This window comes from Rhinatrema bivittatum, chromosome 4 (assembly GCF_901001135.1).
Source record: "Rhinatrema bivittatum chromosome 4, aRhiBiv1.1, whole genome shotgun sequence".
Lineage (NCBI taxonomy): Eukaryota > Metazoa > Chordata > Amphibia > Gymnophiona > Rhinatrematidae > Rhinatrema > Rhinatrema bivittatum.
This window is the reverse complement of record NC_042618.1, coordinates 443,494,912-443,519,783: the sequence shown is the minus strand read 5'-3', so window position 1 is coordinate 443,519,783 and position 24,872 is coordinate 443,494,912. Positions and strand designations below refer to the sequence as shown.

General features: G+C 44.7%; 1 protein-coding gene across 2 annotated transcripts in view; it reads left to right on the top strand.

Annotated features, from left to right (window-relative positions):
- PLXNC1 (plexin C1) overlaps positions 1-24,872 on the top strand; it is a 109,432-nt gene that overhangs the window by 21,364 nt on the left and 63,196 nt on the right. For both annotated transcript variants that reach the window (XM_029601621.1, XM_029601622.1), the window contains exons 4-16: positions 1,118-1,218; positions 3,026-3,140; positions 3,253-3,412; positions 4,775-4,868; positions 9,256-9,358; positions 9,473-9,562; positions 11,979-12,109; positions 12,958-13,125; positions 14,954-15,044; positions 16,922-17,128; positions 17,223-17,402; positions 18,366-18,462; positions 23,973-24,074. In XM_029601621.1, coding sequence (XP_029457481.1) covers positions 1,118-1,218; positions 3,026-3,140; positions 3,253-3,412; positions 4,775-4,868; positions 9,256-9,358; positions 9,473-9,562; positions 11,979-12,109; positions 12,958-13,125; positions 14,954-15,044; positions 16,922-17,128; positions 17,223-17,402; positions 18,366-18,462; positions 23,973-24,074 — 1,639 coding nt within the window. The remainder of the gene's footprint in view (positions 1-1,117; positions 1,219-3,025; positions 3,141-3,252; positions 3,413-4,774; positions 4,869-9,255; positions 9,359-9,472; positions 9,563-11,978; positions 12,110-12,957; positions 13,126-14,953; positions 15,045-16,921; positions 17,129-17,222; positions 17,403-18,365; positions 18,463-23,972; positions 24,075-24,872) is intronic.

Genomic DNA, 24,872 nt, shown 5'->3' with positions numbered 1-24,872 from the left:
CATGAAAAAACGGTCAAGATCTTGAAACCATGGAGGACGTAAAGAGCAAAGCTGGGCACAGAGAGAGCTGGTGCACAGTAGTTGCCACTGTTTGTATTGAAGATGGCACTTGAGGATGCCGAATTGGGTGGACATAGTGATCTGTTTTCCCTGACCCCCATGCTGGGCATCTGTGGGAGATGCAATGGATCTCTAAACAGATTCTAGTATATTTTTTCCCAGCTGTTGACCTCAGATTCCCAAGTTTAGACTGGACTATCTCAGTCAGCCCTTTTAATTTTTCTAAGTAAGAGCGTCACCCTTACTTTTCTCCAGGCACCGCTCCCCTCTTCAGAGATTCCTTACAAACAGCACACAGTGCGCTTGCCTGTTACACTCTGCCCCCGGTGCCTTATTAATATGCATTCATATCTGCCTTCCTAACAAACTCCTCCTCCAATAGTTTATTTTCTGTCAAAACATCGTGCTCTCTTTTGAGTAAAGTTGTCTCTCTGTGTTTCCTGTAGAGATGTGAATCGGAACCAGAATCGGTTCGGATTTCAGTTCCGATTCACATCTCTAGTTTCCTGTAACAAAGTTCTTTTGTGTAATTTGAAATATGCATAAATAAAAAGAAGTAGAATAAAAAAGCTGTCCATCAGCTCAGGATGTGACCAAGGGACATCCGAACCATCCTGTGGGAATGAGGCTTTAATATCTCCAGCTTTGCAATTATGTGGGGTTTTTTTTTTTTATTAACAACATCTCTAGGAGTTTGCTCCAATAGGCTCCACTACAGCTTCCTTCCCTTCCAAGCAAGAGCCAACAATTTTTATAGTGGGGGTTGTGGAAAACTCTTTTTGATCTGCTGTTCCCCCAGTACCTTAGTTCCAACATCTACGGTAACAGCTTTCCCACAGTGTACCGGGGTTACAACAATGACAATAGCCTGAAAAGTAGAACCAGGAGCCCTTCTCTTGATTTCCTTCAAAATCATTATAAATGCAGAATACACCTGATCTTCACTTCATTCAAATATCTTGCATTGGTTCTGCATTAAAAAAAAAACAGCTGCAGCCACAAACTGGTTCAAGTTTATTGGAATTTAACATTCCTCTAATTTCTTTGAATTTTGCAGGTGAAACAAATAAAGGTTGCAAACTGTGAAAAGTACGAGTCCTGCAAACATTGTTTATCTGCAAGGGATCCGTACTGTGGATGGTGTCATTCAAGCAAAAGGTTTGCAATTTTAAAAAAAACAAACAAAAAAACAGCAAAGCAATGGAGGACCCAAACACACCCAGGTGAAATCCACAAGAAAGAGGTGTGCTCAATGAAAAACTTTAAGTTCATCTGCAGACACACATGCCTTGGTGAAAAGTGAATGTATTAATGGTCATTAAGTCAAGCGGGCAGCCCTAACCATTCAAAGCTGAGACATCACAGTTCATTTACGTTGGTCCGATGTTGCTATCATTGTAAATGAAGTGTGATGTCTCAGCTTTGAATGGCTAGGACTGCCCGCTTGACTTGATGACCATTAATACATTCACTTTTCCCTAAGGCATGTGTGTCTGCAAATGAACTTAAAGTTTTTCATTGAGCACACCTCTTTCTTGTGGATTAAAAAAACCCCAAACAATCCAACTAAAATTATATAGCAAGTAATATCTGCTGCTTTTCCAGGCCTTCGCTACGCAGTCCAGTTTCCTGATGTAGCCCTTTCCAGCCCATGAGGTCCATATTCAGCCACTTTGTGGCTATGCTAGTTATATATGACCGGCTAACTAACAGGGTATACTCGGCAGTGCAGTTGTGCCGGTTAATATAGCTGGCTATCTTGAAGCTAGTCGGTTATGTATAACCGGCTAACTTTAGGACAGACCTATGGCCCGACCAGATTTAGCTGCAGAAGGTAACTTAAGCAGCTAACTTCTTCCTCCCCAGAGCGCTTCCTGCCTGCTCCCAGAACACCCTATCTTATCTGGCTAAATTCAAGCCAGGGAACCAGTTAGCCGGGCAAGCCATTTAGACGGATAGCTATTATGTTATTGGCCTAGATGGCTTTTGAATATGTACCTCCCTGATTTTAAGATCAGGCAACAGCAGGGCAAAACAAATGTGCCAAAATCATGCAGGTTAGTTTGGGCACAGTAAGTGCAATTTTAAAAGCCATTCCCACGGTTAAAGCAGTTCCATACTTGTGGATATGGGCTTTTATAACATTGCCCACCCAATATGTAGGTAAAAGTGCATGCATTAGACCTCCATGAGTGCATTTTTACCTGCATTCAGCAGAAGCATTCCAGGGCGTGGTTTATAAGTACATTTTCACGGTAAAACCACCCACGCATAACAACAAGTGTGATTGTATGTGGTAGTTTTGCCAGGGCATTTTCAAAGTCAACTTGTGTGCATCGGTTTGCTCTGGAAATTGGTGTAATTTATGCATGTAACAGCCAATAAATTTATGCAAGCTGTTATCATTTTACCCCATAACTCTGAAATTGCATTCACTTTTTTCTAGAAGGAGCAAAATTCCCCAGTGCTATGGTGCTCAGCAAGTCCATGCAGTCCTAGGGGCTGCAATCAAAGGTAACAGTATATACTTCATAGCCCCTAGGTCTGTATGGACTGTAAATCAGGAATAGGCCTGGGATACGAATTCAAGATTCCCCCCAGCCGACCACTGACTCTATATGATCTTGGATACATTTATCTCCCCTTGCCTCAGGCAAGGTACGTCTAATGTATAGCAAGATGGCTGCTGAAATTGTTCTGCTGTTAAACCTTTCAGAACTAAAGGCATGGTACTTTTTTTTTTTTTTTTTAATAATATCTTTATTCCTTTTATTCTGATTGTAACATGCAATTATAGATGCATATAAACAGGAACGAGTATACAACATTTTCCCCCTTACCCTGCTTTCCTAGCAGGCATGGTACTTTTATGTAAATGTTAACAGCTACGTTTTTGTCCGTTAAATGGTCCTATGGATATACAAGCAAACATGCCAACCAGTTCTACCAAGTTTCTTAATTGTAGGTGCACTTTACAAGAAGAGTGCTCGCATTTGAGCAACAGCGGGACCTGGTTGGATATTTCAGAGGGACCCAGCCAGTGTCTCACAATCCAAGTCATCCCCAGTGGGACGAAACAGGTACAGAAGAGGATTTCACTTATTTGTGTCTGTTGCTTCCAGCCTCCCATTACTGATACGTTCTACACTATTATATTTCTATTTTTTGGTGGTTGGTTTTTTTTTTTTTTAGATTATTGAGGTTGCCTTTGACAAAGTCGCGGGTCAACGTGAAAACCGTTCATCCTGTCAAGTGAAAAAATCAGCGACCGGTGCGGTGCTTTGTGAAGGAGTGGCAGAACCGACCGCGCGCTGCTCCTGTAACGTAACAGCCAAAGAGCTGTCGAAAACTGGTAGGAATGGTTAGAGTCTCAATGAAAAACAAACCTGACTTTCAGGCCCTTATTTAAAAAAAAAAAAAATAGAGGAAATATCTAACCAAGCAGCCAAGGCTCTAAACTGCGATGCACATTGTGAAAGTGTGCGTGATAACTTGCATGAATTATATGCAAATGACTTCAAAAGGTAAAGTATGCATATACTTTACCTATAGACTTTATTGCAATAACTTTTACCACACCTCTCTGAAGCGTAGTTACGTTTTGTTGTGATAGTGCGTCGGTAAAGCTATTTTCACCCATACTTATGTGCTGCATTTATGGCTAATGATCTGCTTTGCATAATTTTGCATGGCAGTAACTCATCAGCATGGTTTTAGCACCTAAACTTGAAAAAGGTAAAGTACACATGATAAAAGCGCTGTTGGCAGGAGAAAGAAAGATGACGCCTGTAGAAAGCACACACAGCATTCCCAATCCTAGTTAACGCAAGCTGACAGCGCTGTTATGCCTTTGATCATTTAAGTGCGGTTTAATTCATTGGCATCCAAATATGACAATCGAGGGCTTGCTGCTTAGATTTCAGAAGGTCATACAAGGAGTATGCTAAAGGGTGAACCCTGGGCTTTGATGACACCAGTACTAATGTTAAAAATAATCCTTAAATTTGAATTTTCTGTCTCAAAAGGGTGAATCCAAGTACAACACAGAAGAGATGTATTGGATTTTGGAGGGAACTAGGTGCATAATTGCACCTGATTGCCTTCCTACTACCCCTGCAAATATGCCCCTAACCCTCACCGTCAGTGCAGCTGCAAAATCCTATCCATAAAATGATTTTGCTATCCTTAGTGATGTGTATTCATAAACTAGCATTATACGTCTAGTGAGGATCCTGCAGAATGGAAGGATTAAAACACGCTGGGACCTCATTCAGTAAAGAGTCTTCTCCTAGGTACAGAATGGGAATGCGTTTATTATGCAGATAGATACAGAGGGAAGCAAATAGATGGACATTTATCTATGAACCGTGGGCTAACGTAAACAGACAGATATATAGATGGGTGATCTTCTGCGTGCTGGAAATGCACACAGGAAATCAAGGAAATGTTGACATATTCTGAAATGAAAAACCAGCCCTGCTTTTGATTTGGAGTTACATTGCCACCCGTCCTGCGGTGAAACGATTGATGACACGATAATATTCTGACAGCTCATGAACTGATTAGCAGCACATGTCACATGGATTTGTTTCTACCGGATCACATATTTGATTTTTTGTCCATGTCCGTGAAGAAGGCAAGCCGATAGGGGAGTCTCTCCCCGTGCCTCCTGCAGACCGCAGGCTGTTAAACACATGAATAACTTGTTTTTCAGAATTGCTGGTGGCAGAGGTGATGCTTTCCTCCAGAACTTTGTCAGAAAGATTCCAGTTTAGAAACTGCTCAGAGCTGCCAAGCAGGAAAACGGCGTAAGAAACCATCTTTGATCTGTACAGATGTTCATCTCTCTATATTCCGTCTTTCTCTGCAGCCAGTTTCTTTTTATCTGACTGCTGCTCACAAGGTTCTCGGACAAGGGTCAAGTTCAAGGGAGATGGCTGATTTAGTATATTTCTGATATCTGAATCCCTGTTGCGCGGCTGAACCGTGCAAGGAAGTCCAATCCAGTACAAGTTTACTCTCGCTTAACCTGTTTTCTCTCCTTTTTAGGTACTTTGTGTAGTCTGTGCACTGTGGAACCTCTTATGTGCCTGACCAGGTGTCTATCCGTGTCTTTTTTTTTCAAGTGCACATGTGCAGTAACTTACATGTGTAACTTTCATAATTACGTGTGGAACTTTGAACTTACACACACAATCATGTAATTTAGGCTTGTAAAGGAGAGGGAGAAGAAAGTGAGAGAAATTCTAGGAAACATGCTGAGATGGTGGTGGGCAGGGGTCAATGGGTGCTTTGAGAATGGCAGGGTCTGTGAGCTGGAGAAAGGTCAGATCTCCTGCAGTCAGAGGTGGTTGGGTGGGGGAGGGGGTGTACATGTACACTAGCTGGGGCCCGTGTGTGCACGCTGTAATTCAGAGCTGCATTTGTACAGTGAGAGAGCTCCCCAGAACCTTTTATCCAGTTATTTAAAACATTATATATGAGGCAGAAATGACAAGATCTGGATAAGAAGGTGGTAGCACAAGACCGGGTGGGTGTATGTACACTTTGATTGGCTGGAGCCTGGCTGTGTGTGCTTGGGTGTTTGTGGCCTGTGATTGGCTGGAGCCTGGCTGTGTGTGCTTGGGTGTTTGTTCCCTGTGATTGGTTGGAGTTTGGGTCTATTGATGTGTATTTGTACCTTGTGATTGGCAGGGACCAGGGCATGATGATGAATGTTCAGTACAACCTAATCTTCGTTACTGGTGGTCGGTGAACTGCAATGTGCACACGAAAAGTTCCATTTTTGTCTTATATAAATTTTAGCTCTGCATTATTGACCATAGCAACTATCGCAGGTATGTGATAATGTGCTGAGGAGGTAAATTTGCCCCCGAATGCACTAATCTCTATCCCCTGCATTTTAATAGCACAACTTCCTGTCTTAAATGATTCTTCGATCTGATGCTTTTTTTTTTTTTTAACAACGACTGATTTGTTAAAGCGCATGTTCGCATAATTCACTTTGACACATTGAAAACCTGGAGGGGTCACCATATCCTACTTGGGAACCCTGCGGATTAAGTGGCAATGTGCAGGCAGTGAGATAGGTGGGAGCTGGGCTTCCTGTTATTCCTTGGATTTTACCATTTAAACCTTAAATCTTCCTGCTCGTGCTAAAGGTTTCTTTCTGGACTAGGAAACACATTTCTCAACTTACTGAAACACTACTGGGCTTGATATTCTCTGCCTATTTATACTCATTAAGACTAAGCTGATTAGGAACAACACACACAGGACTGGCTCTAGGCCAACTGCCCCTATACAAAGGCCAAATTGGAAATTGGTGCCTTCACCCCTTCCCCCACCTTGGTGGCAGCTTTGGCACAGCTCTCCCTTCTTTGGCACTGTATTACCCATCTCTTCCCTCACACTTCCCTCACCTTTTGCCAAGCACCAGCATCCCCTCTGCCCTGCGCTCTTTCCTCTTTACTGCCCAGAAGCATCCTAAGAACATAAGAACCTGCCATACTGGGTCAGACCAAGGGTCCATCAAGCCCAGCATCCTGCTTCCAACAGTGGCCAATCCAGGCCACAAGAACCTGGCAAGTACCCAAAAACTAAGGGGTAGATTTTAATAAAGTACGCCCACGCGTACTTTTGTTTGCGCACGTCGGACTTTAATAGATATGCGCGTAGCCTTTAAAATCCGGGGTCGGCGCGCGCAAGGCTGTGCAAAATCGGCAGCCTGCGCGCGCTGAGCTGCGCAGCCTGCCTCCGTTCCCTCCGAGGCCGCTCCGAAATCGGAGCGGCCTCGGAGGGAACTTTCCTTCCACCCCCCCCCCAACACCTTCCCCTCCCTTTGTTTTAAGAGTTACGCCTGTGCCGGCTGCGCGATTCCCCGGCCCGGGAGCAGTTTTGGAGGCCTCAGTCACGCCCCGAAACGCCCCCAGGCTGGAACCACGCCCGCGGCCCCGCCCCGGATGATGCGACACCGCGACACGCCCCCCCCCCCCCCAGGAAAGCCCCGGGACTTACGCGTGTCCCGGGGCTTGCGCGCGCCGCCAAGCCTATTCAACATAGGCTCGGCGCACGCAAGGGGAACTTGGGTCAGGTTTTCGGGGGGTACGCGCGTATCCCTTTGAAAATCTGCCCCTAAGTGTATTCCATGTTACTGTTGCTAGTAACAGCAGTGCCTATTTTCTAAGTCAATTTAATTAATAGCAGGTAATGGACTTCTCCTCCAAGAACTTATCCAATCCTTTTTTAAACACAGCTATACTAACTGCACTAACCACATCCTCTGGCAACAAATTCCAGAGTTTAATTGTGCGTTCAGTGAAAAAGAACTTTCTCCGATTAGTTTTAAACGTGCCACACGCTAACTTCATGGAGTGCCCCCTAGTCTTTCTATTATCCGAAAGAGTAAATAACCGATTCACATCTACCCGTTCTAGACCTCTCATGATTTTAAACACCTCTATCATATCCCCCCCAGCCGTCTCTTCTCCAAGCTGAAAAGTCCTAACCTCTTTAGACTTTCCTCATAGGGGAGCTGTTCCATTCCCCTTATCATTTTGGTAGCCCTTCTCTGTACCTTCTCCATCACAATTATATCTTTTTTGAGATGCGGCGACCAGAATTATACACAGTATTCAAGGTGCGGTCTCACAATGGAGCGATACAGAGGCATTATGACATTTTCTGTTTTATTCACCATTCCCTTTCTAATAATTGCCAATGTTCTGTTTGCTTTTTTGACTGCCGCAGCACACTGAACCGATGATTTCCATGTGTTATCCACTATGACGCCTAGATCTCTTTCTTGGGTTGTAGCACCTAATATGGAACCCAACATTGTGTAATTATAGCATGGGTTATTTTTCCCTATATGCATCACCTTGCACTTATCCACATTAAATTTCATCTGCCATTTGGATGCCCAATCTTCCAGCCTTGCAAGGTCCTCCTGTAATGTATCACAATCTGCTTGTGATTTAACTACTCTGAATAATTTTGTATCATCTGCAAATTTGATTACCTCACTCGTTGTATTTCTTTCCAGATCATTTATAAATATATTGAAAAGTACGGGTCCCAATACAGATCCCTGAGGCACTCCACTGCCCACTCCCCTCCACTGAGAAAATTGCCCATTTAATCCTCCTCTCTGTTTCCTGTCTTTTAGCCAGTTTGCAATCCATGAAAGGACATCCTGTTCTTCTCATCGCCTCTCCTCCTCCTCCCTGCAGGCTGATCCTTCCCCTACCATCTTCTTCCTGCACAGCAGACATCATATGGAAGGGTTGTGGGAGGGAGGGGGCAGTGGCGCCCCCTTGAGCATGGCGCCCTAAGCGACTGCACAGGTTGCACACGCCAAAAGCCAGCCCAGAATATACATAACCTGTTATCTTTTAAATATTTACAGTCCCACCATTATTTTTGATCATCCTCAGTACACAACTGTAAACACCCACTTTATTCTTTTCAGTCATGGCCTCTCTTGCCCTAACTCAAAGCCTCTCGTTTTCTGTTTGTTGTGCATCTCGACGAGACTATAAGCGCCAAGGAGTAGGGGCTGCCCATTATAAGGGTCATTTTCAAACATCCCACATAAACTCATGCCGCTAATAACGCGCCTAAGCTCCGCCAATTTTCAAAGCGGACTTGGGAGCATAAATCTGCTTTAAAAATGATCCTGCCAAATCTACCCCGCCCCAGTTACCCCCAGCTACTGGGTGCACATAAAAGTTTCAGGGCATAAGGTCAAATTTTATAAAGACTGAGTGTTAAGTCCAAAGCTCAACTCCGCCCCCAGTAACACCTCCCCCCCAAGCACAATGTGCACATATAAGGTTACCCACATACCGAGTGGACAATTTTGTTAAAGGCTATTGCTGCGCATCAAGCAGTGCTTTTACCCCAGGGTTGCTCAAACTGGTGTCCGTGGGGCCTCCCCAGCCGGTCAGGATTTCAGGATATCTCTAATGGATGTGCATGAGATGGCACTACCTCCTGCATATCTATTAGGGATATCCTGAAAACCCAGTTGGCTTGGGGGAGGGGAGGGGTGAGGACCCGTTTCAGCACCCCTGTATCACCCACAGAGGACCCTTTGAAGATGACCCTTTATAAGTCTGTTCGCAGCGCTGTGTACATCTGGTATGCACTGTTCAAATGATCATTCACAGTAATAATAATAATCCTCCTTGCCAGGTGCTCCGAATGCATTGCCAGAGGCTGTGTTTGGTGCGCCCAGGTGGCCGACTGTCGCTCGTCCTTGCTTGCCTGCGGCAGGGGGGCTGACGTTGCAGACCAGGTAAATAACTTGGAAATGTAAGGAATCCCGAGGAGCGTTTGTCAACGAGTTGCAAGCGTGCAGAGCGTGCTGCGTGTGTATTTTGCTTATTTATTCCTTTGCTTTGCTTTCCAGGCCGGTTATTGTGCGGTGGTGGATGAGCAGACTGTGTCCTCTAGTACAGCCTCACCAAGTGAAACAAAATCTGTCTCACAAGACTTAAAGGTAGGTTGGCATATTGGATTTTTATAGCTGGCGCACAAATTAATTCAGAAAAGCCTCCCGAGTCGAACGCCTTGGAGACATTTTTGCCCCATGCACATGTTGGTTTGTAAAGCTCTGTAACACCAGGCATCCACAGCAGCATCTGAAAGAGAAGAACTGGATTGCAAAGTCTTGTTTTTCCTTTAATTGACTGTTTCGGGTTTTCTTAACGCTATGTAAATATGCAGCCTGTGGATTCTCCATCAGGCCGTGCCCTGTATCTGCCAGCTCATAATTGAAATCCCTTCAGAAATCCCTTTCCATATTTTCCCCTTTCAGTCAGGACAGGCAGCTGTGCTGGGGTCGGGGGGGGGGGGGGGGGGTAAGTATGTGGTGAGGTAATGGGAGGGGGGCAGATGTGTCAGTGTGAAGGAGGGAGCATGTCTGGGGTGGCACAGTGGGAGCAGCTGCCGAAAGGAGACTGCCACGTGCCAATCCCCTGTGCCTCCTGCTAGCACCTCCGGCACATGCACGAGGGCCCATGAATTCAGAGGCAGTTACTCTGCTCACCCCGCCGTAAAGCTGCTCTGGCTTTCAGAGCTAGGGATGGTCCTTTAATTGTTCTGTGACAGTGACGAGCTAGTGTAACTCATTGCCCTGAGCCTCTGTGGCTAGGAGTTTTACCTGTGGAAAGCCACCTTTTACGTATCTCAGCTATTTCCTGTAATCTCCTGAAGGTTTTGATGGATGGTGTGGTAGCCTCCCATCTGTTCCTGGTGCTTGGTTGAGATGTTCCTTCTGCTTACCCCACCCTTCAGCACACACATATGGCTTAGCAAAAAAAAGGTTCAAAAGATTAATGCTGCAATTTATGGGCTAAACCTTTAGAGGATGAATTTTCAAAAGCTTTCAGTATGTAAAATTGGAAGTTACGCACATAGGTAGGCAGTGTTTTAGCAGTATTGAGCATAAATGTCAACAAACAGAAGATGCGGTTCATAATAATAATATAATATAATATATTGTTTAGCATTTTAGGGGCATTTTGAGGTGGGGTTTGTGTGCAAGTCAGTGTTTTTTAAACGGTGTATGTGCATACATTACCAAACTTACCTGCATGCTTTCACACCTGCTAACTGAGTTGCGGAACTGTAGTTGCCCTTGTCTTCTTGTCTAAATTAATAATACCCGAAAAATAGCAGGAAACACTTGAATCAAGACAAAAGTGAAAATATTCCGCTATATAAACAGGCTCATGCTATTTTTATATGTGATGAGTGACCATCATACAGCGCCCTTGTAGTGGTGTCTTTTTGTCTGCATGTTAAGTGGTGGGCGTTCAGGGTGAACGCTGGTGGGGGTGAGGCTGAGTTTGATTAGCAGAAGGGGTGCATGCTTTCTGAAATGCCTGCCTCTGTGCACTACTGAGGATTATCATGCACACACACACACACGAAATCATTATGTGCATAAAATATCCGCATGTACTTTTATAAAATGGCTCTCTGCGAACTGACATATACACGTATCCTTGCTTCCAGGGCAGAGATACGCGGTGTGGATCCGGCTGTAACTTTAGTCACACTGACTTATTCATTTATTTAAAAAAAATTTCTTACCCGCTCTCTTCAAAAGTCTGAGGTGGGGCACAGCATCATGAGTTCATGCTATGCAAAATTATGCAAAGCAATTCATAAGCTATGAATGCACAGTTAAGCTGCATGTGAAAAACGATTTACAAATGCTGTGTCGCACAAAATGTAATGACCTCAGGGAAGTATCATTAAGAATTTAGTGATAGGTAAAACGCACACTGTTTAGCTACTGGGCTTATTTGCATACAGTGTCCGATAGTGAAATAGCACATGCTGAAAATGAAAAGGCATGCAAACTTGCATAAAGTTCAGCCCAGCTTAGTACAGAAGCCTCCTGGTTATTTTTATTCCTCTTTGTGAGTGCTTTTATTGAAACCCATTCTGGGTGGCTTTCAACAGGATGAGTAAAGCATCAGATTCAATAAAATCAATAAGTATCAGAAGTAACGTTTTCCACCCTTGTTGCATCAGGCTAGATGCCTGGTCCACCTTAAATCCCACAGAGGGAGCCAGCTGTGTGGGCGGGACCCTGCTGGGGCAGGGAGAGGCCTGGGGGCAGGACCAGCTGGGAAGCACAAGAGTGTTAAGCCCAGCTGGGTCCAGGAGGGGCGGCTGACCCAAAGCCCAGGGAGCGGGAAGTGTAGTGCAACGGTAGGCAGTCATTCTATTGTGTTGAAGTGCTGTAACTTGAATAAAGTTTCACCTGCATTAGAAAAGGCTGCTCGCTTTCCCACAGTGCTCTACATCCTCCTAAACCTTTCTGTAAGAGAGGGCAACCCTAGGCATTCTTGGGGGAGATTATCTGTGTTTGTTTTTACTGATTCTGTGTTGTCTTCCCCTAGCCCATCATCCATTCCATTGAACCACAGAGGATATCCACATTAGGCAAAAGCAAAGTGACAATCGCTGGCCAAAATTTAGGAGCGCTCTCAAAGATGTTCTTGTCTGGAACCAGTAGCTGTGGCTCGGTTCAGTAAGTAAAAGTTACTTCCAACCTGATCTTCAAAGAATTTTAATTACTGAAATATCCCATTTTCTGGGTGTGCAACGGATTGCATGGGGTATTAACCTGTCAGTTTTAGCCAGCAGATTCATAGCAGGCTGGTGGGAAGGGATACAGCGCACACGAATTTGTGCATAAACCCATGCTGAGATGGTATTTTTAAAAAAATGACTAAAAATAAAAATGTTGACGGAACTTGAAATGTAATGAAATGATGCTGTAAGATATTACATTTATGTATTTTACTGACGAACAGTTGCACTGAAATACCAACTTTTATTGGCCGCTTTAAAAGGGATATCAGAATACTGGGGCAGATTTTTAAAAGATATGCGGAGCGGCCTCGGAGGGAACTTTCCTTCCACCCCCCCCAACCCTATCTAAACCCCCCCCCCCCTACCTTTGTTTGAAAAGTTACGCCTGCCGGTCAGCCGCCGGCACGCGATTTCCCCAGCCTGGGAGCAGTTTCGGAGGCCTCGGCCACGCCCCCGAAACGCCCCCGGGCCGGAACCACACCTGCGGCCCCGCCCCCTGATGACGCACCGCCACGACATGCCCCCCCGACACGCCCCCCCAGGAAAGCCCCGGGACTTCCGCGCGTTCCGGGGCTTGCGCGCGCAGGGGGAGCTTGGGGCAGGGTTTCGGGGGGTACGTGCGTATCCCTTTGAAAATCTGCCCCACTGTGTGCAAGCAAAACAAAGGAAGCCGCTCCACTCCACAGCGCTAGCAAAGAGAGCCAGGGGTACAGGGAGGGAGAGAGGGACGTTAAGGCGATCCGCATTTGAAGAGCCAGGTCTAATGTGATGTCACTCTTCCAGGATCCCGGTGAACCTTACCAGTGACGCACTTGCCGTTCTGTCGTTGCCGCCGGGCCGCAAGGAAGTGAAGGCTTTATGTGTAAACTTGAAAGATGGAAACTGTTCTCTCGTGCATTATGTTTCTCTGCCATCCTGCCAGAGAATTCATCCAAAGACTACCTGGCTGAGGTGATGTTCTGTATTATTAATATGTCCTGGAGAAATGCTTGTGCTAAAGGGGGACAACTGCCAATACAGAGCACCTAGACTGCCTGTTGACTGGGGTGCACTGCTCTGGTGTACACTTTTACTGTGCTGACACCCCCTCTTCCTGTGGCTGTGCTTATATTCATCTCATTGTGAGGCCTGCTTGGGATTCTGATAAGGATCAGTGCAGTCATTTCCCTCTTCACTTCTGAGGCCCTTTTCAACAGTGCATTAGTCTGCAAGGACACTGGTCTTACAGCTCTTGAAGTGGGCCTTGTGTGTTCTTCTGTCTGCTGAGGTCACTCTTCCCTCTATTTTTTGGGAGAATATTCCATTGCAAAAGCCTATTGGCTTCTTTTTATATGGAGCCATGATAGTAAATTCTTTGCTGAGGCAGTTGAATAACCGGTATGGTACACTCTTGACTGAGGGTCAAACTGCCTGTTTTATTCAGAAGACACATGCAAGAACATCACTTAGTCCATAGGCTTGCAGGGAGAGTAATTAGTGTTGGCTCTTCACTGGGTACCAACTCCAAACTGTTTCACAATACAATGCAGATGATATTTAAACTATTGGCACTTAACATCAATGTTCAACTTCAAGCTGATTTGTTGCCCATTGCTGCTCTGAGCCCTTCCAAAATATAGGATCACACTGGATTTCTCATTAATGTCCCTGGAGCTTAAATCTGCTCTACAGGAAACTGGAACCTCTGGGCTAGTATCATGACAGAGAGGTTTTGCCACACATTTAATTCCTTCTGCACGCATCAATGTTTAAAATTTGTGAAAGCTCTTCTTAGTTAGACACACTTCCCCCTGGAACGCTAGATGTAGCCCCTGTGTGCTACTGCTGTTGTATATTCTGGTGAACCCTGTGTAGGGACTGTGAATGGTCTTTTCAGAGCATGTGATCTGGATATGCACTGAGAATATCTTTCTTAGAGATGGAAATTGTGTTGAAGTGGTGATAGTCCATGTTCGGCCTTAGCTGGCCACTGTGGGCTAAGTGCAGAATTTCCCTTGCTAAACAGCTGATGATGCTCTTCGGAAGGCAGGGGTGGATACTTTTGTTGGGCTTTCCAACCTGGAGGACCCCAGTAGAAGATGACAGGAGTGTGAGTACCAAGGAGCACCCCAGGAAAAGAAGATAACTTTGGCACGATCAGGTCAACGCCGTACAAAAGACACAAGAATTGTGTTTAAGGAAATCCAGTGACTGCATTCAGAGTTCTAATATTACAGTAGTAAGGAAACTTGAAATCTAGCCAGCACTTTAGACATTGAATGAATGAAATATTACAGTAAGGCGACAGTTTCTATGTAGTTCACCCCAATGCCAATAATGATAGTATCTTTCCTCTCTCTAAAGTTTTCTAACATATTGTATTTCTTGTAGCACGTTCTCGCCCTCTCCAAACTGTGCTGTTCTCTTTTTCACTGTTCAGAGCTCCGTTTCTTTAGACGTGTTTGGCAAGTTGTGACTATCCTTACATAAATGACAATGGGAGAAATAGGGTGAAAGTAATGTATATTTCCCTGTACGTACCAGGATCAGTCCAGGACACCTGGGTTGTCTCTCCTTTATGCCGTGCTTATGTAACCCATCATCTCTAAGTGCTTTAAATGCTTTATCTCATGAATATCAGTAAACCTGCCACTCAATATAAGTATGATTCCTGCTGGATAAATGCCAGATTTGAACGTGGCAAGTCAGTAAATTTCCAAGAGCAAGTGAAGAAATAAAAGAGATTTTTCATGAATAGAGCAGGACATGACCCAAGCTTAAGAACCTTTTCTTTTCATAGTGCTGGGCGAAATATAACCATAATCGGTAAGAACGTGGACCTGATTGATAATTTGGCTATTTCCGAGGAGAGCAGAAGCACTCTTGATGATGTAAGTCCGGAATTTCCTTTGTACGGTCATTGAGCGCATCGGGGAAACGAGCCTTCTCGTTATTGTAGTGTTTAACGAGTGGATTGCTCAGCTGGATGACTGAAGGAGGAAGGCCCCCCCTGCAGTGAAATGGCAAGGGATAGTTCAGCCATGTGTTTTAGGGGATGCGTTTTTGTGTCATTCTGTTTTATGTCATTTATATCGTTTGTTTCCCATGTGTATCGTTCGTTTTTAGCAAGAGTCATATTCTGTCTTTCCCCATTTTAGCATGTACTATATTTTTAACATGCATGTACTTTTCGAAATTTTGTAAACGGTGCCTGCTGTGTTTTTACAGTGCATGCATGCTACTAAACATTGCAAATAGTGCGCACTAAAATGACTTTATAAATGATATTTCGTTAGTTTTTTTGCGTTATTTCAAATGGGATAGGAGACTAAATGACGTGACAGCTATCCTTTATCTTTTCATGTCATTTTAAAACATCTGTAGTGTATTATCCTTAAAATAGATCATGAAGTCAGAAATTAAATTTAAAAAATAATTTGAAAAAATAATTAAAAGAAGTGTTTTAATAAAATAAAAACTGAGATGATTGTTGAATGCATCTGGCCCTAAATGAGTTGAGCTCGTTAACTTTATGGCTCTGTGGTTGCAAATACTGCACAGTTGACCTCGTTGCGTATTTTTTCTCCGCCTGATATGCAAGCTTTTCGGGAAGCATACATTTTCTTTCCCTTAGCGAGGAAAGGAACATCTGCGAGTAGACCAGTGATGGGATGCGCAGATGTGCCCTTATATACGTTCACTCGAAAACTTACCCAGGCTGAGCAAATGCAGGGTTTGGGCTTAACAAATGTACTTTTGGATTTTAAATACACACGTGTACATTTTCACTAAAAATGTGTGGGGACATTTTAGCAGGTGCAACTCATGCTTGTAGACCCCGGGCAGGGTAATTCTCAAGTGGACTTATCTGCACGTTTGCCAAATTTTTTAATGTGCAGTGTTACAGAGTTAACCCCCTGGGAGGCACCCCAGAGGTCCCACCTGGAGCATTTTCTTGGGATCAGAGAGCGGGTTTAGCAGAGAGGGTGATTCGGGATTGTGCATCTTTTTCTTTTCTCCTTTCTTTTAACCTCTTTGAGGCCAGTTCTCAAACCCTGCAGTCCTCGCAAGCTGATTTTCAAAGGAGAGCTTTCTGTGGAGTTTCCCTTTGAAAATGTCACGATGGCTGGCGCTGCAGGGAGTCTCTACCCCTCTGCATGCTTCACTGGGCCCATCCTAACCCCGCCCCCACTTCTTCCATCACAGAGAAATGTGCACGCACTGTGGACGGCGCAGGTACCCCAACCCCGCATGCAGGGTGGGGGGCGGTTGTAGAAGAGTTCCCTTCCTGCCCCACCCCCCAAGTAGAGACATGTTTACCCCTTTAGAAAATTGCCCCTTTGGGGCTTTATACTTTTCCCGCAAGTAAAAAGCAGGTACGCAGTGGCTCCCTGCACGTACGTTTTTTTTACTCGTGTACCAAGTTCAGAAACCCACCCAGATAAATGGTTTCTGAAAATTTCCCACCCCACTTTTTTTGGTATGCCGCCCCCATTAAATGGCAAAAAATGGTATAAAAATTCCTTTTTATCGATGACAAAAGTAAATCATGTAAAATGGAGGAATTCATGGAAAATCTTGAATATGGATTCCGTGACGTGCCCAACTGCCATTAAGAAACGGTTACTCTCCGACGTCCGCCATCAGGAGGCTTAATGCTGCACGTTACCTGTCCTCCAGCGTTGCGGATCCCTCTGGGGCGTCATGGTGTGGGGCTTCGGGAATTCTTCGCCGGCCGTTCATGTCTCCGTTTGCCATTCTGTTGCAGATCTCTTTACTCTCCGGGAATCGGTCCCACCGCCGTTTCCTGTCGCCACGTCCCAGCCGGACTGAGCCTAATCAGAGATTCCTGTTGAAGCTGAACGTGCAAGGGCATGGTAGAGACTGCGCCACGTTACAGTACCTAGCCGATCCCATATTTACTAATTTTGAGTTACACACCGAGGTAGACTCGGAGCTGGGATTAACATTAACGGTAATTCAAAATGTTACATTCTCTTTGAAGTTCACAGTCGGAGCTACTCAAATTGTGCCCCTGTAATTCTTATTTTCCACTTTTGTTTCCACAGAAAGAAAAAGATCAGTTGAACATTACCTCCGATGAGTTTAGAATTGTCGTCTCCCATGAAGACAAGCGTTATCTATGTGAGGTTGATAGTATTGTAGAAAATCTTGAGTACAATACGATACACTGTAAGGCAAATAGGACGGCAAACGAAAAAATTGACAGATCCAAAGTGGAAGTATGTGTAAGTAAGGAGACATTTTCTAGTGGTTAAGCATCGTTAAATATTGCTAGTAGCCTGTTGGTGGGTTATAGATGAATAAATGGTTTAATGTATTGAATTTACTTCACCAGAAAATGTTCTAAGGCAGGGCTTCCCAAACCTGTCCTGGGGACCCCACAAGCAGTCAGGTTTTCAGGATATCCACAATGAATATGCAGGAGATACATTTGCATGTGCTGAGTCTCCATGATATGCAAATTTATTTCATGCATATTAATTGTGGATATCCTGAAAACCCGACTGCCTGTGGGGTCCCCAGGACAGGTTTGGGAAGCCCTGTTCTAAGGCAACAATAAAAATAAAAAACAAAAAAAAAACCCCCAAACAAACCAATAAACCTTCTTCACTGTTGATTGAACTGAATCAGAAGCCCAAAGAAAGAAAAACATTAACCAGAACAAACCGGCCCAGAAGGTTCTCGTTTTGATCTCTGAGCCGAGACTTCCGCTCCCCGGGTCAGCTGGGTCTAGGGATACTGCGAAGGCAGCATTTACAGCCCCAGGGTGGGAGAAGGGATTCCTGGACATCGCTCCAGGGTGACGCCCGATGTGGGGCCCAGGATTGCAGGATTCAGAAGGAGACCTGGCGCATGCCACCAGCTGAAGAGCTGTCAATGCTGCAATAATCGGACTGGGTATATTGGAAAATAGGGGAAAAAAATCTCTGGTGAGGACCTCAGGCTTGAGACCGACTGAGCTGGAAGTACAAAGGTGCAGGAAGAAATTTCCAGGTCAAAAAGAAAAAAAATGAGCAAGAGCCTGAAGCCTTTAGAAGGTAGTAGGATTAAAGCAGACACAAAAGCTTAAGCATGAGACACTGCTAGAAATGAGAACGGGTAACAAGTCAAGCAGGATTTGCAACAGTGCAGAATTGTGGCCTTCTCTCAGGCTTTGTGTAACTAATATATTTTTGTGTTTTTTAAAGGTCCATTTAGGAAATTTTACTACTAAGATGATTCCACGCTCATCCTATTATATATACTTTTTCCTTGTGATCCCTTGTATTTTGCTGGTTGTGATAAGTAAGTCGAGTTTCTTTTGCTTACTGTTTCCTTTTTCAAAACAGATTATTCTGCTATGTAACCCTTCTTTTTCAAGTCACCAGGTTGGCCACCCATCCACTTCCACATACAGTTCAAGCTTCTCTACTCACCTACAAATGCATTCACTCTGCAGCTCCTCATTGCCTACCTTCTCTCTCCCTACATCCTTCCTCATGACCTCCATTCATCAGGCAAATCGCCCTTATCTGCGTCGTCCTCCTCTGCTGCAAACTTCTGACTCCATGCTTTCCACCTTGCTGTGCCCAGGGGCGGATTGTGGGAAAATAGTGGCCCGGGGGATTTTTCTCCATACTGGCCCGTGGGTACCCAATTACACATACAATTCGGTGAGTCACCAAATACAGAATAAAGGGACCATAAAATATACAAAGAAATGCACAGACAAACTGAATTGGAAATCCCAAGTTAGACTGTATGTAATGCAGCAATGGAAAAACAGAAAATACCATCATTCCTCATAAAACATCAAACAATAAAATCAAGAACTATAAAACATCAATCACAATAGGAAAATCATACTAAAAATATATATTTCAAAACTGCTGATGAATAGAACCTCCAGTAATTAAACTTATATACACATTTTTGAAAATTTCCCTAACACCAATAAAATATTTCAAAAACAGCAGACATCAAATAATAATCAATAATTAAAACTAAAAAGGATAGAAAAAAATCCACGGTTCTCCATACCTGGGAACTTTTAATTCCAGTCACCTTGAGATGGTCATGAATTAGTTGTTCTCTAGCACACATCACTCTCATATGCTCACTCATGCATACACACAGTCTCCCTCTCTCACTGATGTGCTTGCTTGCTCTGACACAGATGCTTAGTGCCACACATGCTCTCACTCACGGCCTTATGCATGCTTTCACACACATGCTGACTCATTCCCTCTCCCTCACACACATGCTCATTGACACACTCGCCCTATCACACTCACACATGTTCAGTGGCACACACACTCTGACTCATCCGTCCAGTCACGCTCATACACATGCTCAGACTTATGCACACTCACACATGCTGTCATTCTCTCCCTTGCACACATGCTCACTCACACACTTGCACTCTTAATGTTCACATATGCTGACAATCATACCCTCACTGTCTCATACATTCAGTCATGCTCACTTATGTTTGCTTTTTTACCCCTCTTTCTGTGAATAAGTAAAAAAACATTTTTACTTACATTGGTGGTCAGGGAAAATCCAGGCAGGGCCCAAGAGAGGAGAGTCTGAGTGGGCTTTAGAGCAGTGGTTCTCAACCTTTTTTCTGTCAGGACACACCTGACAGATGGTTCTTACATACATGACACACTGAACACATGACCATCATAGGGCTAAATGTAAAAGTACAGTTTGCATCCACAGGAACCCCCCTGACCCACAATTATGGATGTAAAGCAGAATTATGATATTCCCCGTACAACTCACCTTACAAAAAATATATTCTGGTTCTAATGTCATCTCAGTAACAGCAACACAAACTCCAACTACCAGGCTCAATAGCCCTACTTATGAAAAGACAGCAATTTATCACTAATGCATGTCCTCTTGAGAAAACACAACAAATAAGACCGATACAGTAAAATACCTCACCTCGGTCACATACACAGAACCGACCTAACATACTCCCAGGATCTGTAGTAATGCACATAAACGAATCCGCACACAGTTACACTTGTATTATGGAATGCACTCAACCAGTAACAACCCTACCTATGAAAAGGCAACACTACAAATATTAAATCAGGCCCTAAACACCAATACACCTCTTATTAGGAAAACAGAACTAGCCAAGCAACTATAGATCCCAACACAGAAATAATTGTAAAACTATACTAATAAGCAGAATAAATGTTTCACAACAACTATGAACAGAATAATATCCAACAATTAAAAACTCATAAAAATTATTTAAAATTTTCCAAACACCAATAAAATATTTCAAAACAGCAGACATCACATAATATTCAGTAATTAAAATGGCAGTCAATCAAGAAAAATAAACTTAAAAAAGCCACCTTTACTAGCTCCCTCCAGCAGCTCTCCTACTCCTGTCCTCTTCCATGCAGGCCAGTAGCACACACCAGTGGCTGAAGCTCTATACTCATGGTCCTCTTCCTTAGGGCCCATGACCAGTCTCTGTCTCTCACACACACACATACCAGTCACACTCACATACCAGTTTCTGTCTCTTACACACCAATCATCTCCTGACCAGTTTTTCTCTTACACACACACACACACACACACACACCAGTCACCTTCCCGAACAGTCTCTCTCTCTCATGCACACACACACAAACACAGGCTTCCCACTCCCATGTTCTATCTTACATATACAGGCTTCTCACTCCCATGCTGTGTCTCACACATACCCAGGTTTCTCACTCCTATGCTAGCTCTCTCCACATACACAGGCTTCTCATTCCCATAATCACTTTCTCTCTCACACACATACACACACTCCAGTCATCTCCCTGACCAGTCACTTCCATTGTCTCTCCTATATACACACATCACCTCTCTGACCAGTTTTTCTCAATCACACACATGCTCTCTCTCACACACTTTACATAGATGATCTCAATCAAATGCTCTCACACACAGGCTCTCACTCACAGTTTTACATGCACACTCTCAATCACACATACATTCTCTCACTTACACACAGGCTCTCACTCACAGTTACACATGCACACTCTCAATCACACATACATTCTCTCACTTACACACAGGCTCTCACTCACAGTTACACATGCACACTCTCAATCACACATACATTCTCTCACTTACAGACAGGCTCTCAGTCACAGTTACACATGCACACTCTCAATCACACATACATTCTCTCACATACACACAGGCTCTCACTTACAGTTACACATGCACACTCTCAATCACACATACATTCTCTCACTTACACACAGGCTCTCACTCACAGTTACACATGCACACTCTCAATCACACATACATTCTCTCACTTACACACAGGCTCTCAGTCACAGTTACACATGCACACTCTCAATCACACATACATTCTCTCAATTATAGACAGGCTGGCTGGTTCTCTCATTTCCTGCCCCCCCCCCCCCCCCCCGAGCACAAATGGCAGCTGCAGAAGCCTCCTCCTCTAGTCCCCGCATGCCAAGAAAGAAGAATCCCATCGGCCACAGGAGGCTAATTCTGCTGTCTCCTATGCCGATTTCTGGCTGCTTCTGATTTTGCTTCAGGCGTACGCTATTGCCCGGGGCCGACGCTGCCCAACACTATTTTTTGGTGCGGCATGGCTCTTTCTTCTTTCCGCGCACCCCACTGCACGTCACTTCCTGTTCCGGGCCAGGGGGGCAGGTGCGGGAAGAAGAAAAGGCCCAGCCGCAGTTGCCAGCCTCCACTAACACTGCTGCCGTTCCCATCCGGGCTTGAACGTGCTGATAGCCCGGGCGGCAACGGCAGCAGTGGAAGTTAGCCTGCCTCTCGCTCGGTGAAGGAAGAGGGAGGAAGAGCAGCAGGAGACCGGTAGCACGCGACACCCCGGTTGAGAATCGCTGCCTTAGAGGGAGGGGGGTGGCCATTTGGGTGGGAAGGCCCGAGATCAGTTAAGCCCTGTGAGCCCTGAAGCTGTTTGTTTTTATATGTATTTTTGCTGCGGCTTGAGAATGAAAGGAGCCTGCCACAGAGGAAAGGTGTGGGAGCTGGGAGGCAGGCATTCAGCCCGCGGAGAGGCAGCGGCAGGAAGTGTGCTGGCTAACTGCCTCCCGCCGGCAAAAACGCAAGCAGGGCAGGTGCAAATGGAGGTGGCGGGGCCTCGGTGATGATGGGGCATGGGAGAAGTGCGGCGAGTAGGCCCATGAGACCAGGGCTGGTGCCGCGGGGAAAATACAAAAGCAGCACTTCAATGTCACATGGCTGCTGTTCAATGTCGCCGCGACCAACACCTAACACGTGATTGGGGTGCCCGGCCCAGCGGGGCATGCCCGAAGCCCCGATAGGCCAATCCGCCCCTGGCTGTGCCGTATACATGAAACAGACTTCTTGATTCCTCTTTGGCAGTATTCAATCCAGTCTAACAACTTTTTCTTTCAGGCTGCTTTCAAATCCTAACCACGGCTCTACAATAAAAACACTTCCTAGTGACTCATTTGTCTTGTAGGCTTGTTTTGACTGCACTGTAAGCTCCATGGAGCAGGGACCGGCTCTTATATGGATTTGTACAGCACTGTGTATGTCTAGTAGCGCTTTACAATTGATAAATAGTAGTGGCAGTAGTCGTTGCATACCAGTATGAGTCAGTCCAGATGCTTTAATTTGCATATTTTTGCTGCAGCACAACAGAGGGAAGTAAAACAAGAGACTCAGACAGAAGATAGAAACTTTTCTTTAAGGCAGAATGTGCACAAAAATTGAATTAACTTTCATTTATAATGAATTTTCACAGGAAGCATGTCAAACATTTTTACTTGGTGTTTCTTAGTGGCTCAGCAAAAATGTGCAGAAACGATGCAGGTTAAAGTGACAAGTCTGACTCACCTCGTTGAGCTTCACTAACCCTCTACTTTCTAGTGCAAGCTTTGCCTGAGCCATCAGTACATAAGAGTGCTTATATTTAACTTTCACAGGAAGTGTACCTCTCTACCCAGTCTGCTCCATTTCTCATTAACACGTATCTTAAAAAGATAAACTGAAATTACTGCATGACATGTTTGTAGTGCTGCGCGATGTCTATAGCGCTGTAGTGAGCTCACGCGCTCCCCGTGCCATTCTCGTACCATATTCAAACCCAGCCTAAAAACGCACCTTTCCGAGGCTGCCTCAGAACCATTTAAGTCTCGATTCTCACTGATCTTAACAATTTCCTATCGTAAGCAAAGTTGCTCTTATTTTGCCTTGAGTAGACTGTAAGCTGTGCGGAGCAGAGGCTGTCTTTTATACTGTATGTGTCAGTGTCAGTACCGCGCTGCGCGCCCCTAGCACTGTGACTAGTACTAGCATGTGTTTTCATGATTTTCAGCGTTTCTTTGGTATTATTATTATTATTATTATTATTTATTTCTTTTATATACCGACATTCAATCGAGATATCACATCGGTTTCCAGATAACCAAGAGAATAGGGCGGGATCCGCCCTATTTTACATTATAACATGGTAACCAAAAAAACAGTTATAACATATTATAACAGTAGTAAATGGAACAAAAGGTTATAGGATTTTATGCTTGGTTTATTATGCTGTATTCCTTGTTTTATATTATGCTAGATTCTTCTAAGAGTCAATGGGGTTTTTATGCCCAATTTTAAAAATTCGTTTTAGGTCATATTCTTTAGCTCTACAACATAATATAAAAACAATTTCTGCCGGGCTCTGCCCCGATAAGGAGGTGGGGAATTGTGACCTGACTCTTTTTCGGTTCTTCCACTTTCAGTATTTCTTTCTTTCACCACTCTTCTCTGTTTCACAGTTGCTGTACTGGTAACCAGACACAAATCAAAACAGCTGAACCACAAACTGAGCCAAGAGCTGGAAATGCTGGAGTGTGAAATTCGAAAGGAGATTCGCGTGGGTAGGTTTCCCTCTTTCAGGACAAAAGGGCAAAGACAGCCCAGCAAAGGGACAGACAAGTCCTCAAAAATCCGCACGATGTAACTTTTAACGAGGCCTTTGCAGGTGGCCGGCTCAGAAAGTTAGTTTTCCACCTTCGGCGTGGAGGACTTTCAGGGACTGTGGGTGGGTTTCTCCCACCCTCAGGGAGTTTACAATCCAAGGGGTCAAATTACCCCTTAAAGATTTTCTTCCATCCTGGGGAAAAATGTTTGTACCCGAGGAAATGGAGGGTGAAGTGGCTCGCCCACAAGGTGCGGCAGTGAGATTTGCCACTCTGTAGAGTTATCCGAACTCAAACATATCCGCTTGCCCCACACACACACAATTAGCCGTGTCCTTCCTCCAAAGCGCTGGGAACGTGAGTCTTGGTATTCAAGGAAGTTAAGTGTTTGCCTAGGGTCACGCATGGAGAGGTCAGCAGTCAAAAGATTTGCCCAACAAACTTTAGGAGCCAGCCAGACAAATCTGCGAGTTAAAAATATCTCCTCCCCCCTCCCCTCGCTGAATGGGTACATTTCATCCAAACAAACCATTCCCCTCCCCCCCCCACACACACACAAAATGAATCCATACAGGAAGAGGTGAAGTTGGAGATGATCCCGGGACGCAGTCACGCTTTAAGTGGAAAGCGCGTTCTCTGGATAAAGTTAGCCAGGCAAGTCTGGTTGCGCCGAATGCCTGCCCTAAAGTTAGCCAGATTACTTTATCCAGGCGTATTCAGCAGCAGACCTGTCCGGATAAATGCCGCTGAATATGG